The 14,800-nt window shown below is 43.0% G+C and overlaps 1 protein-coding gene across 1 annotated transcript; it reads left to right on the forward strand.

The window, feature by feature from the left end:
• The first annotated feature begins 403 nt into the window (after positions 1-403).
• LOC109236551 (transcription initiation factor TFIID subunit 7) lies at positions 404-14,550 on the forward strand. Its single transcript, XM_019402746.1, has 6 exons — positions 404-658; positions 759-872; positions 12,930-13,063; positions 13,162-13,281; positions 13,544-13,613; positions 14,090-14,550. Exons 2-6 carry the CDS (start codon positions 761-763, stop codon positions 14,248-14,250), a joined length of 597 nt encoding a protein of 198 aa, XP_019258291.1. The 5' UTR covers positions 404-658; positions 759-760; the 3' UTR covers positions 14,251-14,550.
• Positions 14,551-14,800: the final 250 nt, after the last annotated feature.

A 14,800-nucleotide genomic window follows, 5' to 3' on the forward strand; every position in this document is an offset into this window, starting at 1 on the left:
TAAAATTGTTTTGGTCAATTCAAACTGGTCGCTGATGACATATTATATTGAATTCAATCCCCAAATGTATGCTTTGGGCTCCAAATTTCAAAGGTGTAGCAAAGAGAGCAAATTGCATTTAGTGATGTGACTCATAAATTATATTTATAATCGAAATTAATGAACGACTTATACGGGAATGAACACCACGAATGATACAACGCACATATCCCAATTGACAAATACGTCGTATATACCAATCGACGGATTGGCGTTATTTGATAATTGCGACTTATATCGCAATGAGACCTATATATTGTAATTTGCGAAATTGCTGATGCGATTTATATACCGCAAATGACAAATGGCACTTATGTAATTCTACTAATATATCCCAATGTGTCATATAAATATCCTGACTAGAAATAAAGCGCGTTCGCTTTCCCCTTCCTCCGCTATCACAACCCATCTCCTCGCCCCTTCAGAGTAACTTCGCCATATTCGCGGTGGAACTCCATTTCGGAGCTTCAACATCAAACACCAGTTCTAGGCTTCAGCAAAGGTAACCTGTATTCAAACATAAAATGCCAGTTCTAGGCTGCAGTTTCGTCCAATAAAAAAGCCCTAAGGGTGCCAATTCGCGCTTCCCGTATTCCACTCTACCAATTTTTGATTTTAGGTAAATCATTAACTAATTATATTGATATTCTTTATTATATTTATTTTAGGACAATATATCTGAAACTTTGCCCCTTTTGTCCCTCTCAATTTATCTGCAGTCATGGAAGAACAATTTATTCTGAGAGTTCCACCTTCTGTTGCTGAGCGAATTGACCGCCTTTTGAGTGAAAATGCTTCTTCTTCAGAAGACAAACTGGATTTATCTTTTTCTGGTAATTTTTTTCTTTCGAGTTCTAAGTTCTGTTGCTCATATGCCTTATTTACAGTTTTAGAACTTTGCCACGAATTTGACATGTAGGCATTTAGTGACAGAGGCCGAGCTAGGATTTGAATTTTATAGGTTCTAAATTCTAGGATAGTGACATAGAGTGTTAGCAGTGGGGTTTTGAATTTAAGTTTATAATACATATTTACTGAATTTTTAAAAATATATATAGGGTTTTAACTAAAGCTACTGAGTTCTGACAACCTGTACCTGCCCTTCTAGCTCCACCCTTGGCATTTACACTTTTCAGATTTAGATGATCTTTCCTTATTTCACTTTCTATGGGTTCATATTTGGTCACTCACTGGTACTTCTGTTTTTCCTCAGCCTTCTTGTATTGGCAATGGTTTCCCTGAGCCGTTAGGTTTTAGAGAATCTGCGATTTGTCTTTAAGGTAAATTAGAAAGAGCGGAACAGATATATGTGATTCATGCAGCCGATTCTAACTTATTTTTCATTGAGGTGTAGTTGATTTTGTTGATGGAGTGAATGGTTCTCAAAACAACTGTTTTATTCTCTGGGGTTTTCTGGAAAATTTATACTAATGATGCTCCAAAATATTGTGGTGCTTAAAAAGGTTATCTATAGAGCACAATCCATTGCGTCATGGTTTGATTTTTTGCAACTTCAAACCAATTTGGTGTATGCATGTAACGAAGACACCATCTGATTGTGTGATTTATGAATTGTTTTACCCATTGTTCACTTGCTATCTCAGCTTCTTTCGCTTATGCTGATGAGTGAAAACATTTAGATGTACTCATTGTAATTAAGCACAATTGATGTCTTGTCAAATCTGGTTCCGTATGTTTCGATCCATGGCGTGCTGGTGTGTTTAAGTCCTTCTGCATCGTGTTAGTGAGCTGGAGTAGACTTAGTTAACCTAACAACAGCAGCCTTTCATGCTAGCTAGCTGCTCTTTTCTCCATTTTGTCCAAGTATTAGATTATACTAAGATATGTTGTCACTGATGTTATATGGATTTTTCATCTACTTTATCAGAAAGGACTAAGGGTATTTTGATCATAATGCAGTGCATTCATTCCATTAAATCATAGAGAAGCATAATTTTATCTTAGTTAGGTCAAAATACACATGGATGCAATCCTGTCACGACCCGGATTTCCCACCCTCGGGGTCGTGATGGCGCCTACTCGTAGAAGCTAGGCAAGCCACAAATCATAAACTCCTAACTCTTTTTATTTTAAATCCTTTTATCAATCATGACAGCAAATGTTAAGTATTTAAATAACAGCGGAATATGAAATTAAAGCGGAAGACTTAAATTAAATAAACTGAACAATAATGCGGAATTCAACACCTGCCTCTACCCAAGAACTGGTGTCACAACATTCACAGACTACTAAGAGTACTAAATACAACCGTTTGAAAGAAATATAACACTGTTTGTCTCGAATACATGAGATAACAGAATGAAATATAAGATAGAAGAGACGCCGGGCCTGCGGACGCCTGCAAGGCTACCTCGGTGTCTCGGTGGAGTGAAGGCTGGCTCCCGAGCTACTGCAGCTATCCGGTACCTGGATCTGTGTATTAGAGCACAGAGTGTAGTATCAGCACAACCGACCCCATGTGCTGGTAAGTGCCTAGCCTAACCTCGGCGAAGTAGTGACGAGGCTAGACCAGACTACCACATAAACCTGTGCAGTTATTTATATACAGCGGAACAGAGATACAGAGATAACCAATCAATATGGGAGGGGGAGCATGCTATGGGGAAAGATAACAACACCGAGTAAAAGTCATCTAGTAACGAAAGAAGCAACATAACTCAGAAATCAATAAAGAATCAAAAATCAATAAATGCACGGCATCACCCTTCGTGCTTTGACTCTCGTCCTCACCAAGCAATGATATAATAGAAACGTGCACGGCATCACCCTTCGTGCTTTTACTCTCTTTCCTCACCAAAGCAATTATATGATAAAATGTGCACGGCATCACCCTTCGTGCTTTTACTCTCTTTCCTCACATATAAACAATAGAATCGGCACGGAATGGTACATCGTGCGGCACGGCATCACCCTTCGTGCTTTACACTCTTTTCTCACAATAACAAACAATGCACAGCATCACCCTTCGTGCTTTAACACTCTTCCTCACCCAAACAACAATCACAAACAACAATCACAAACAAGGGGCAAGGGAATAAGCAAAATAATAAAACCCGGCAAGGGAACACAATTAACCAATTAAATCCCGGCAAGGGTACAACATTAACAATCTCCACAAAGCAACAATATCCCGGCAATGGAATAATTTAATAACTCTTTCTCTTTCTTTCACTTTTATTTCATCACTCACTTTACCACTTGAGCCAATGCTCCAAAGGGTTCAATCATCTCATATACTTTCACAATTCATAATGTAACTCGAGCCTCTGCTCCATGATGTTCAAAGGTCTCAATTCCTTCCACAAACTTTTCACAACAACTAGAAATCATCACCAAAGCATGAAGAATACAATGAAATCAAGATATTCACAATAGAAGGACTCACGGTCATACTAGACACCAACGTATAGATACTCGTCACCATGCCTATACGTCGTACACGACTAATACCACATAGCAAATAGGACTCAACTCCTAGTCCCTCAAGCTAAGGTTAGACCAAACACTTACCTCGATGCCTTGAACACAACTCAAGTCTCAATTATAGCTTTACCCTTTGATTCCACCGCCGATTCGCTCGTATCTAATCACAAATTACTTAATTACATCAATAAACGCTAAATGAATCAACCCCAATGCATGAAAATGAGTTTTCCAAAGTTTTACCCAAAAAGTCAAAAATCGCCCCCCGGGCCCACGTGGTCAAAACCCGAGGTTCAAACCAAAACCCGATTACCCATTTCCCCAAGAACTCAAATATATAATTTATTTTGAAATCGGACCTCAATCGAGGTCAAATCCCCCAATTTTTTTGAAAAACCTAGGTCCTACCCAAAGCACCCAATTTCCCCCATGAAAATTGTTGATTTTGAGTTGAAATCATGTTAAAAGGTGTTAAGGATTGAAGAAAACTAGTTAGAAATGACTTACAATTAATTTTGGAGAAGAAAGGTTGTTTGAAAATCGCCTCTTATGTTTTAGAGTTTTGAAAAATGAAAAATAGCTGAGAATCCGTCTATTTATACCCCTGTCGGACCCCCTGTGCGGACCGCACAAAATGGACAGCGGCCGCGCAGCCCTGTGAACCTGAGGGCCTGTGACACTGTGCGGACCGCACAAAATGGAGTGCGGCCGCACTGCACCCACCGCGCCCGCACAATAGCAATCGCAGACCGCGTTGGCCCCCTCCTCCGCTCACCGCACAAAGGCGTCCGCGGACCGCGCTGGAGGGTTCAGAGAACTAAGATTGCTCTGAACCTGCAATATCTGTGTTTTTAAGCCTAAGACCTTCCGGAACTTACCCGAAAATCCCCCGAGCCCTCGGGGGCCCTAACCAAACATGCGCACATCCTCAAAAACATCCTACGGACTTATTCGCGCGATCAAATCGCCAAACTAACATTATAAATATCGAATTAAACCTCAAAAATTCAAAAATTCTTTCAAACTTCATAAAACATCAAATTTTCCATTTTGGGTCCGAATTACGTCAAACGGCGTTCGTTTTCAACCAAATTTCACAGGAATGTCATATATAAGACCTGTACCGGGCGCCGGAACCAAAATACAAGCCCGATACCAACACGTTTTAATCAATTTTCATTTTAAATTTCCTTTAACAATTTTAGAAAACAATTTTTTCAAAAAAATTCATTTCTCGGGCTTGGGACCTCGGAATTCTATTCCAGGCATACGCCCAAGTCCCATATTTTCCTACGGACCCTCCGGGACCGTCAAATCACGGGTCCGGGTCCGTTCACCCAAAACGTTGACCAAGGTCAAATTTATTCATTTTAACATCAAAACTTAGCATTTTTCGCAAAATTTCATATTTAAGCTTTCCGGCTATGCGCCCGGACTGCGCACGCAAATCGAGGCGACTCTAAATGAGATTTTTCAAGGCCTCGGGGACACAGAATTCAATTAAAAACAGGTGATGACCCTTTGGGTCGTCACATTCTCCACCTCTAAAACAACCGTTCGTCCTCGAACGGACAAAAGAAGGAAGTACCTAAGTCGGGGAAAAGATGAGGATAACGGCTCCGCATATCAGACTCGGACTCCCAGGTCGATGCCTCAGGAGGCTGACCTCTCCACTGAACACGAACAGAAGGGAAACTCTTCGACCTCAACTGACGAATCTGTCGGTCTAGAGTAGCTACCGGCTCCTCCTCATAAGACAAGTCCTTGTCCAACTGGATAGTGCTGAAATCTAACACGTGGGCTGGGCCGCCGTGATACCTCCAAAGCATGGACACATGAAACACTGATGCACAGCTGATAAGCTCGGTGGCAATGCAAGTCTATAAGCTACCTCTCCCACTCGATCAAGAATCTCAAATGGACCAATGAACCTAGGGCTACTCTTGCCCTTCTTCCCAAATCTCATCACGCCCTTCATAGGCGACACTCGAAGCAATGCCCGCTCACCGACCATGAAAGCCACATCTCGAACCTTGCGGTCTGCGTGACTCTTTTGCCTGGACTGAGCTGAACGAAGCCTATCCTAAATGATCCTGACCTTGTCCAAGGCCTCCTGAACCAGATCCGTACCCAACAATCGAGCCTCTCCCGGCTCAAACCATCCAACCGGAGACCGACACCGCCTACCATATAAGGCCTCATAAGGAGCCATCTGGATGCTCGACTGGTAGCTGTTGTTGTTAGCAAACTCCGCTAAAGGCAAAAACTGATCCCACGAACCTCCAAAGTAAATAACACAAGCTCGGAGCATGTCGTCCAAAATCTGAATAATCCGCTCCGACTAACCGTCCGTCTGGGGATGAAATGCTGTGCTCAACTCAACCCGTGTGCCCAACTCTCGCTGAACTGCTCTCCAGAAGCGCGAGGTAAACTGCGTGCCCCGGTCCGAAATGATAGATACGGGCATACCATGAAGGCGAACAATCTCCCGAATGTAGATCTCAGCTAACCTCTCGGATGAATAGGAGACTGCCACAGGAATGAAATGCACTGACTTGGTCAGCCTATCAACAATGACCCAAACTGCGTCGAACTTCTTCCGAGTCAGCGGAAGTCCAGTAACAAAGTCCATAGTGATCCGCTCCCACTTCCACTCGGGAATCTCAATCCTCTGAAATAAACCACCAGGCCTCTGATGCTCGTACTTAACCTGCTGACAATTCAAACAACGAGCCACATATGCTACGATATCCTTCTTCATTCTACGCCACCAATAATGCTGCCGCAAATCCTGATACATCTTCGCGGCGCCCGGATGAATAGAGTACCGGGAGCTATGGGCCTCCTCCAATATCAACTCTCGGAGCCCATCCACATTAGGCACACATACTCGACCCTGCAATCTCAAAACTCCATCATCATCTAAGGTAACCTGCCTGGCACCTCCGCGCTGCACCGTGTCTCTAAGGACACACAAATGGGGATCATCATACTGCCGATCACGGATGCGCTCCAATAATGAAGAACGAGCGACCGTGCAAGCTAACACACGACTGGGCTCAGAAACATCCAGTCTCACGAACTGATTGGTTAAAGCCTGAACGTCCAAAGCAAGCGGCCTCTCACCGACCGGAATATAAGCAAGACTGCCCATACTGGCCGACTTCCTACTCAAAGCATCAGCCACCACATTGGCCTTTACCGGATGATATAAAATGGTGATATCATAATCCTTCAACAACTCCAACCACCTCCTCTGCCTCAAATTCAACTCCCTTTGCTTGAACAAGTGCTGAAGACTCTTGTGATCCGTGAACACCTCACATGCCACGCCATACAGGTAATGCCTCCAAATCTTCAATGCGTGAACTATGGCTGCCAACTCCAAATCATGAACCGGATAGTTCTTCTCATGAATCTTCAACTGCCTCGAAGCATAGGCAATGACTTTGCCATCCTGCATCAACACTGCTCCAAGCCCAACACGGGAAGCATCACAATAAACTGTATAAGGCCCTGAACCTGTGGGCAAAACCAACACCGGTGCCGTAGTCAGAGCTGTCTTGAGCTTCTGAAAGCTCGTCTCACACTCATTCGACCACCAGAACTGGGCACCCTTCTGGGTCAATCTGGTCATCGGGGCTGCAATAGATGAAAACCCCTCCACGAACCGACGATAGTAGCCTGCCAATCCTAAGAAACTCCGAATCTCTATAGCTGATGCTGGTCTAGGCCAGTTCTTGACTGCCTCAATCTTCTTTGGGTCCACCTGAATACCTTCTGCTAATACGACATGACCTAGAAATGCAACTGAACTCAACCAGAATTCACACTTCGAGAACTTAGCATATAACCGACTGTCCCTGAGAGTCTGAAGAACCACTCTAAGGTGCTGCTCGTGCTCCTCCTGGCTGCGAGAATATATCAATATATCATCAATGAAGACTATCATGAACGAGTCCAAATAAGGCCTGAACACTCGGTTCATCAAGTCCATAAAAGCTGCTGAGGCATTTGTCAACCCGAATGACATAACTAAGAACTCATAATGCCCGTACCGAGTGCGGAAAGCTGTCTTAGGGACATCGGATGCCCTAATCCTCAACTGATGGTAGCTAGATCGCAAGTCAATCTTGGAAAATACCCTGGCACCCTGAAGCTGGTCGAACAAATCATCAATCCTCGGCAGTGGATACTTATTCTTGATCATTACCTTATTCAATTGCCGGTAATCAATACACATTCTCATTGACCCATCCTTCTTGACAAATAACACCGGCGCACCCCAAGGTGAAACACTAGGTCTAATGAAACCCTTCTCAAGCAAATCCTGCAACTGTTCCTTTAACTCTTTCAACTCCGGCGGGGCCATATGATATGGCGGGATAGAAATGAGCCGAGTGCCCGGAACCAGATCAACGCAAAAGTCAATATCCTTGTCGGGTGGCATACCCGGCATGTCTGAAGGGAAAACATCAGGAAACTCACAAACAACGGGCACAGAATTAATAGAGGGAACCTCAACACTAGAATCACGAACATAGGCTAAATAGGCCAAAAACCCCTTCTCGACCATACGCCGAGCCTTCACATACGATATAACACTGCGGGTAGAATGACCAGGAGTCCCCCTCCACTCTAAACAAGGCATACCCGGTAAAGCTAAGGTCACAGTCTTGGCATGACAATCCAAGATAGCGTGATAGGGTGATAACCAGTCCATCCCCAATATAATATCGAAGTCAACCATGTTTAAAAGCAACAAATCTACACGAGTCTTAAGACCCCCAATCACCACAATACAAGAACGATGGACTTGATCGACCACAATAGAATCACCCACCGGTGTAGACACATAAACAGGAACACTCAATGCATCACTAGGCATGACCAAGTACGGGGCAAAATAAGATGACACATACGAATACGTAGACCCCGGATCAAATAACACGGAAGCATCTCTATCACAAACCAGAACCGTACCTGTAATTACTGCATCTGAAGCCTCAGCCTCGGGCCTGGCCTGAAGAGCATAACATCGGGGCTGGGCCCCGCCACTCTGATCTACCTCTCTGGGACGGCCTGCAGCTGGCTTGCCTCCACCCCTAGCTGCTTGAGCTCCACCTCTAGTACCTCTACCCCCACCTCTAGCTGGCTGGGCGGGCCGTGGAACACCTGGTGCCTGAACCATGGCACGGGAACCCTGATGCTGAGAGCTACTCGGTGCTCGAGGGCAAAACCTAGCAATGTGACCTGTGTCACCACAAGTGTAACAAGTCCTCGGCTGCTGAGACTGCTGACTCGGTCGACCTGAATGACCACCCCGGAAACTCTGAAGCGGCGGTGCACTTATAGGAGCTTGCGGTGCACTTTAGGGCTGCTGATCAGAATAGTGCGTGTGAGAACCACGGCCACCTGAAGCACCGTGAGAAACCTGGAGTGCTGACTGAAAGGGCCTAGGAGGATGACCCCTATCATACGAATCTCTGCCTCCAGACGAGGCACCACTGAATCTGCCTAACTAACGGGGTCTCTTGTCTGCCCTATGACCACCCCCTGTGATAATACCATCTCAACCCTCCGGACCACATTGGCCGCCTCCTGTAAGGATATCTCACTCCCAGCCTCTCTGGCCATCTGAAGACGAATCGGGTGGATGAGTCCATCAATAAACCGTCTCTCTCTCCTCTCAGTGGGAAGTATAATAAGAGCATGGCGAGCCAAATCAATGAACCTGGTCTCGTACTGGGTGACTGCCATGGATCCCTGCTGGAGACGCTCGAACTGCCTCCGCTAGGCCTCGGGGTCGTGATGGCGCCTACTCGTAGAAGCTAGGCAAGCCACACATCATAAACTCCCAAACTCTTTTTATTTTAAATCCTTTTATCAATCATGACAGCAAGCGTTAAGTATTTAAATAACAGTAGAATATGAAATAAAAGCGGAAGACTTAAATTAAATAAGCTGAACAATAATGCGGAATTCAACATGTGCCTCTACCCAAGAACTGGTGTCACAACATTCACGGACTACTAAGAGTACTAAATACAACCGTTTGAAAGAAATATAACACTGTTTGTCTCGAATACATGAGATAACAGAATGAATTATAAGATAGAGGAGACGCCGGGCCTGCGGACGCCTGCAAGGCTACCTCGGTGTCTCGGTGGACTGAAGGCTGGCTCCCGAGCTACTGCAGCTGTCCGGTACCTGGATCTGTGCAAAAGAGCACAGAGTGTAGTATCAGCACAACCGATCCCATGTGCTGGTAAGTGCCTAGCCTAACCTCGGCGAAGTAGTGACGAGGCTAGACCAGACTACCACATAAACCTGTGCAGTTATATATATACAGCGGAACAGAGATACAGAGATAACCAATCAATATGGGAGGGGGAGCATGCTGTGGGGAAAGATAACAACACCGAGTAAAAGTCATCAAGTAACGAAAGAAGCAACATAACTCAGAAATCAATAAATGCACGGCATCACCCTTCGTGCTTTTACTCTCGTCCTCACCAAGCAATGATATAATAGAAACGTGCACGGCATCACCCTTCATGCTTTTACTCTCTTTCCTCACCAAAGCAATTATATGATAAAATGTGCACGACATCACCCTTCGTGCTTTTACTCTCTTTCCTCACATATAATCAATAGAATCGGCACGGAATGGTACATCGTGCGGCACGACATCACCCTTCGTGCTTTACACTCTTTTCTCACAATAACAAACAATGCACGGCATCACCCTTCGTGCTTTAACACTCTTCCTCATCCAAACAACAATCACAAACAAGGGGCAAGGGAATAAGCAAAATAATAAAAGAAATCCCGCCAAGGGAACACAATTAACCAATTAAATCCCAGCAAGGGTACAACATTAACAATCTCCACAAAGCAACAATATCCCGCAAGGGAATAATTTAATAACTCTTTCTCTTTCTTTCACTTTTATTTCATCACTCACTTTACCACTTGAGCCAATGCTCCAAAGGGTTCAATCATCTCATATACTTTCACAATTCATCATATAACTCGAGCCTCTGCTCCATGATGTTCAAAGGTCTCAATTCCTTCCACAAACTTTTCACAACAACTAGAAATCATCACCAAAGCATGAAGAATACAATGAAATCAAGATATTCACAATAGAAGGACTCACGGTCATACTAGACACCAACGTATAGATACTCGTCACCATGCCTATACGTCGTACACGGCTAATACCACATAACAAATAGGACTCAACTCCTAGTCCCTCAAGCTAAGGTTAGACCAAACACTTACCTCGATGCCTTGAACACAACTCAAGTCTCAATTATAGCTTTACCCCTTGATTCCACCGCCGATTCGCTCGTATCTAATCACAAATTACTTAATTACATCAATAAACGCTAAATGAATCAACCCCAATGCATGAAAATGAGTTTTCCAAAGTTTTACCCAAAAAGTCAAAAATCGCCCCCCGGGCCCACGTGGTCAAAACCCGAGGTTCGAACCTAAACCCGATTACCCATTCCCCCAAGAACTCAAATATACAATTTATTTTGAAATCGGACCTCAATCGAGGTCAAATCCCCCAATTTTTTTTTGAAAAACCTAGGTCCTACCCAAAGCACCCAATTTCCCCATGAAAATTGTTGATTTTAAGTTGAAATCATGTTAAAAGGTGTTAAGGATTGAAGAAAACTAGTTAGAAACAACTTGCAATTGATTTGGAGAAAAAAGGTTGTTTGAAAAATCGCCTCTTATGTTTTAGGGTTTTGAAAAATGAAAAATAGCTGAGAATCCCGTCTATTTATACCCCTGTCGGACCCCCTGTGCGGACCGCACAAAATGGACTGCGGCCGCGCAGGCCTGTGAACCTGAGGGCCTGTGACACTGTGTGGACCGCACAAAATGGAGTGCGGCCGCACTGCACCCACCGCGCCCGCACAATAGCGACCGCGGACCGCACTGCCCCCCTCCTCCGCTCACCGCACAAAGGCGTCCGCGGACCGCGCTGGAGGGTTCAGAGAACTGAGATTGCTCTGAACCTGCAATATCTGTGTTTTTAAGCCTAAGACCTTCCGGAACTTACCCGAAACTCCCCCGAGCCCTCGGGGCCCCTAACCAAACATGCGCACAACCTCAAAAACATCCTACGGACTTATTCGCGCGATCAAATCGCCAAACTAACATCATAAATATCAAATTAAACCTCAAAAATTCAAGAATTCTTTCAAACTTCATAAAACATCAAATTTTTCATTTTGGGTCCGAATTACGTCAAACGACGTCCGTTTTCAACCAAATTTCACAGGAATGATTTAAACTATATATAAGACCTGTAACGGGCGCCGGAACCAAAATACGGGCCCGATACCAACACGTTCTAATCAATTTTCATTTCAAATTTCCTTAAACAATTTCAGAAAATAATTATTTCAAAAAAATTCATTTCTCGGGCTTGGGACCTCGGAATTCGATTCCGGGCATACGCCCAAGTCCCATATTTTCCTACGGACCCTCCGGGACCGTCAAATCACGGGTCCGGGTCCGTTCACCCAAAACGTTGACCAAGGTCAAATTTATTCATTTTAACGTCAAAACTTAGCATTTTTCACAAAATTTCATATTTAAGCTTTCCAGCTACGCGCCCGGGCTGCACACTCATATCGAGGCGACTCTAAATGAGGTTTTTATAGGCCTCGGGGACACAGAATTCAATTAAAAACAGGTGATGACCCTTTGGGTCGTCACAAATCCCCTCCTTTATTAACAAAAGTTCTCATACCAATAAAAAAGAAAAAGAAAAAAAGAACCACATAAGTTCTCATCTAAAGTTTATCATTTGAAAAAAAGATCGACCAGTTTTTATTTGTTTGGTTTCTCGAAGAAGTAATGTACTTTCAGTAAATAACAAATATTTTGATCGATACAAGAGTTGGACTACTTTTTGGGAGTTTTATCTGCCCTTGAAAGTTGGAGCTTCCTTCATATGCTTGAAGCAAGCAATACTAATGCAGGGTATTGAATCAAAATTTGAGTTGCTAGTACTACAAGTTTCTAATAACCAAACCGGCAGTTAATTGATTTGAAACCATGTCTTGCACTTCTACTGTACCATGTTGGTGTAATAGAGATTAATTAATGTGTTTATGTTTGACTTGAGCTAAATATGCCTAATTTAGTAGTATAAGCGTCACTGAGCTCTAGTTTATGGGAATGAACCCACTCTCAACTTTTCATGATATGTTCTTGTCATTGTCCTAGAAATATACCTTGAATGCTTGGGTTCTTATACTTACATTATCAAAAGAAAAAGAAAAAAAGGAAAAAGCTTGGCTTATTGATTTGCGACATTACCATTCTTTTCTGAAGGTGGTATATATATTCTTAAATATCCTTAAGCATCTTATTGCAGTTCATGCATGTGCTTTATCAAAAGGTTTTGTGTTTAACAGAGGATGGAAAGAGTGGCACTTTTGTCATAGGCGATGAGCACTTTCCTGCATCACTGTTGAATCTTCCTTGCATAGTGGAGTCATACAAAACTTATGATGACAGCGTGCTGATTAAAACAGCAGATGTTGGTCAAGTAGGGTTGTGGTTAATTTTTCCTTTTTCCTTCAGTTCTATGAATATGGTTTCGATTGTCATCACTTTCCTAAAATGTAAATTTTGTTGGTTTGGCAGATAATTATGGTGAGAGAAGAAGGTGATCCTGCTCCAGATGTGGTGGAATATAGACATGGCCTCACACCTCCAATGAGAGATGCTCGAAGGCGAAGATTTAGGAGAGAACCAGATCTTAATGTAACATGTCCTACTTTTCTAAAAAGGCCTCTCATTTAATTACTTTCTAATCCGTCCTGGCAGAGAGAATGTTGGGTTGCCTCTACTGTGTGTGGAATGCGGTTAACATTATTGACATTTTTGGGAGGGTTGGGGGAAATCTGTTAGCTATATAGTGGAGCTCTCCGTGTCCCTTGGCCCACCCTCCCTTTTCTAGTTTAATACCTCATGTTTTTCTTGTTGAGTTCTTGAACTAACAACGTGTTTGTTATATGTTTTGCAGCCTGAGCTTGTTCGGCGCGTTGAGAGAGATCTGCAGAACATACTGGCGGGTGGAACAGCTGAGAATATTGATATCCTCTCATTTTTGTTCTCTATTAGTTTTAAAAAAGAACACCACTTGGCCACTGTACACGAACGGAAGTAGTCAAATAGACTTATTTAAGGTCATAATGGGCTCTATTCTGGCAGTATATAGTGACATAACTAGAATAGCTTGAGAACCATGAGCTCCGATGAATCCTGTTTGTGCTGTGGTTAATTGACATTTATCAAGCTTGTAGACCACAATTAGTTGGACAACTTCTGCCTTTGAAAAAACTTGTAAATTTATGTCTATCCATGTACCAGGAAGAGGTTTGAGGTAATGTCAGGGGAAATTTAGTGCTTTGAGCTTTCAGAAAATTTTCTGAGGTTCTGGGTGCATATGCCCTTGAACTCAAGGACAAGTTTATGTGTTGTAAGTATATATCAGAACTTCAATATCATTACAGAGGACTTGCTAGGCTTCATCTTTCTCATTTCTATTACTCCTTAACTAATTGATTACATATAGAAGTTGCTGAGCAAGAGGAAGGAGGTGAAGCAAGTGCACGCCATGTGAATAAGAAAGTGGCACAACCTGCAACAAAGCCTGACATTACCGAACCTGGGACTGCAGGTGAGGATCTTGATAGAACTGAATCTGAAGATTCTGATGATTCAATATAGCCGAGGACATTTTTCAGCAAACAAAGATTAGTTAGCTACAAAAGTTGTTTTTGGCAAGTGGCTACCAAGGCTCCGTCACTGATATAGTCTACTTCATGGTTAATGGCCTTTGTAACTTGATAGAAGTTTTAGCTCTTGCATTTCAGTACAGTTTGCTTGTTGATCCTATGCTTTTGAACGTCACTGTTGTATAACAGTTTGCAATGTCTACTCGAGAGATATGAGACGATTGCAAATTAATTTTGTACAATGATGGTCTGTCTCCTGTTAAATATATTGAATTTGCTTATTTTTTCTTAAGGAAATGTTTATTGCAAAGTCTATAGCTTCGATATCCTGAGAGACTGGAGTAGGAAAGCATTGCCACCTTGATGTGAACTAGAATAGAATTATCAAGGCGTGATCAATAGAATTTTAGATCACCTTCTTGTGAGGATGTTTTTTTTCTTCCTCCCTTGTGAGGACGTTAGAGGCAGAATTGTTACAATTAGTGTTGATTTAGCCATGACCTATATCTGTATGTTTTGAGTTGTATATCTTCACTCGAATG

The sequence above is a fragment of the Nicotiana attenuata genome, unplaced genomic scaffold (assembly GCF_001879085.1).
Source record: "Nicotiana attenuata strain UT unplaced genomic scaffold, NIATTr2, whole genome shotgun sequence".
Classification (NCBI taxonomy): Eukaryota; Viridiplantae; Streptophyta; class Magnoliopsida; order Solanales; family Solanaceae; genus Nicotiana; species Nicotiana attenuata.